This window comes from Etheostoma spectabile, chromosome 4 (genome assembly GCF_008692095.1).
Source record: "Etheostoma spectabile isolate EspeVRDwgs_2016 chromosome 4, UIUC_Espe_1.0, whole genome shotgun sequence".
NCBI classification, from domain to species: Eukaryota; Metazoa; Chordata; class Actinopteri; order Perciformes; family Percidae; genus Etheostoma; species Etheostoma spectabile.
The window spans coordinates 36318128-36320469 of record NC_045736.1 but is presented as its reverse complement, the minus strand read 5'-3'; the positions used below and the strand labels follow the sequence as shown (position 1 = coordinate 36320469).

At 43.2% G+C, this 2342-nt stretch overlaps 1 protein-coding gene across 1 annotated transcript in view; it reads left to right on the top strand.

The window, feature by feature from the left end:
• Positions 1-2342, top strand: part of stab1 (stabilin 1) — a 122935-nt gene that overhangs the window by 38093 nt on the left and 82500 nt on the right. Inside the window, exons 29-30 of the mRNA XM_032514890.1 lie at positions 1452-1585; positions 2049-2160. Coding sequence (XP_032370781.1) covers positions 1452-1585; positions 2049-2160 — 246 coding nt within the window. The remainder of the gene's footprint in view (positions 1-1451; positions 1586-2048; positions 2161-2342) is intronic.

The window sequence follows — 2342 nt, the reverse complement described above, 5'->3', positions numbered from 1 at the left end:
TATATCCTGATCAAAAATAACTCCTAGATTTCTGACAGGAGTGCTGGAGGACAGGGCAATACCATCCAGAGTAGCTTTATCCCTAGATAATGAAGTTTGGAGGTGTTTAGGGCCAGGCACAATAAGTTAAGTTTTGTCTGAGTTTAACACCAGAATTGGGACTCCCAAAATATTACAAGATTACGCAAGAAACACGGGATCACATATCACATGAAAATCTATCTTGTCAGGCTTCAATGCGTTTGTGTCTGAACGGCAGCGGACTGAATCAATTAGTGGATTTACTGTTAGCTACAGGTTTAGTTTAGGTGTGTGTGACAGGCGCATCAGTTTGTTCAAAACAACAATGACTTACACAATAGACAGATGGTTCATCCAATCACCTGCCAGGTATTTTGTGACAGTTTCCATTGATGGCTTCTCAAATGATCTCCTGTGAATAACTTCTTCATTAAAGAGTATTACATTTGAAACCTTATTCACACATGTGACAAAACGTTCCCAACACTATGATACCTCACAATCATAACTCAACATTGCATAGTATCATCCTGTAGATCAGTGGTTCCCAGACTGGGAGGCCTGCCCCTAAGGGAGGCCTGGAGTTCTAACAAGGGGGGCTGTGGCAAGGAAAAATATATATACATAAATGATACATTATAGTGCACTGCTAGTAGAGCATGGACACGTTTATTAAATGACAGCCAAGTAAAAGCAGATAATGAAGATACACCAAACGCCACAACTACCAAAACAAAACCCAGAAAATATATGTACTGGTGACCACAATTCGATCTACGGAGCCTGATACGAGTGCCAATCTCCCAGTTGAATCGTAGCACTCCTCTCTCTCTCTCTCTCTCTCTGTCTCTCTTTCTCTCCTCTTCCCTTTGTGGAAAATAGGCAGATTGGCATCTGTGTGTCCTGTGGGTAGTATTAATTGTATGTCTGAGTGTGTGAATAGAGTTGGGAGGAAAAGGGGACAAAACCTTTCCTTATACAGAGGTGTCATTTATTATTCGCTGATGTCCTGGGATACGGTATTTCAGTTGAATGCAAAATCCATCTTTCAATTGGCTTGATGAACCACGAGGTCCTAGTATTTTAGTCTTTTGATGTGTGTCTCACACCTCAAACGACCCAGAAATCACCCTGTATTTCATTTGGGTTGTTAATTCTGGTGGGATAATCTGTTATTGTCCATTGCCCTGTTCTGATGACTTTTGAGAAACATACAGTATATCAGAGTATTCTGCAGTCTCATGATGTAAAGTTCAGAGCCCACTGCTGGGATACAGACGCCTGTTGGAAACTCACCCAAGTCATTTTTTTTTTTTAACTGCTCCAATTTCTACCAGCGCATCCTGATGTAGGAGGCTAAAACTGGCCCTGCTCAACACTAAAGATAACACAAGTTGTTTTTGTGTGTTTGTGTGTTTGTGTGTTGTCAGAAATACAGTCACCACGCTGAGGACCTGAGTGGGAACCTCACAGTGTTGGTTCCGTCCAGAGAAACTATCAGGAACATGAGTTCAGCTCAGGACCTATTCTGGACCAGCCGGCACCACCTGCCTCACTTCCTGCGGTCAGTCACCTCACACACTGATGACACACACTGACATGTGACGCACGCACACACGCGCGCACGCACGCACGCACACACACACACACACACACACACTACTCACTAATCTTGAACGCCAGAACATAGAAGTACTTTGAGTTTGTGTTAGTTTTGGTCTTTTAAAGAGATTCGTTGATGATAAGAAAAATAGATGAAGCCTGCTGTTTTCTCAGACAATGTTACCTCTAATCATGCTTGAACCGGATCCACCAGTAAGTCGGGCAACCAGTATTTACTAGACATTTTGACCCATCTGTCATGGTCTAAATATTTTATGACACTGTTGATCTCTGGAACATTCAACATGATGCAACGCAGATCGTTCTGGCTTGAAGCCACATCTCCAGTCTCCCAGGAGCCCGTTGTTAGTTTGTGTTAAGTGAAATGAGTCATAACCTTTCCTTTTTGCTCTTCCTGGTTGCAGGGCCCACTTCCTGCAGGGGATCTACTCTGTAGAGGATTTAGATGGACTGGTGGGGAGCAGGCTGCCCACCCTGAACCCCTCCACCTCCTGGGAAATCAGCAACCGGAACCAGGTAAGAATGGTGTAATTGTGATTTATGTGGATTTAAGACTCATGCAATGTCAGTTCTGTGTGTAAAAAAATTTCCACCTCTGAAGAGCAGGTACAAAAACCACAGGTGTATTTCTGTAAGGCTGTCCTTTGTGCCATCTGCACACTGTCTTCAACAATTCATGAGTACATACGCATCCATTT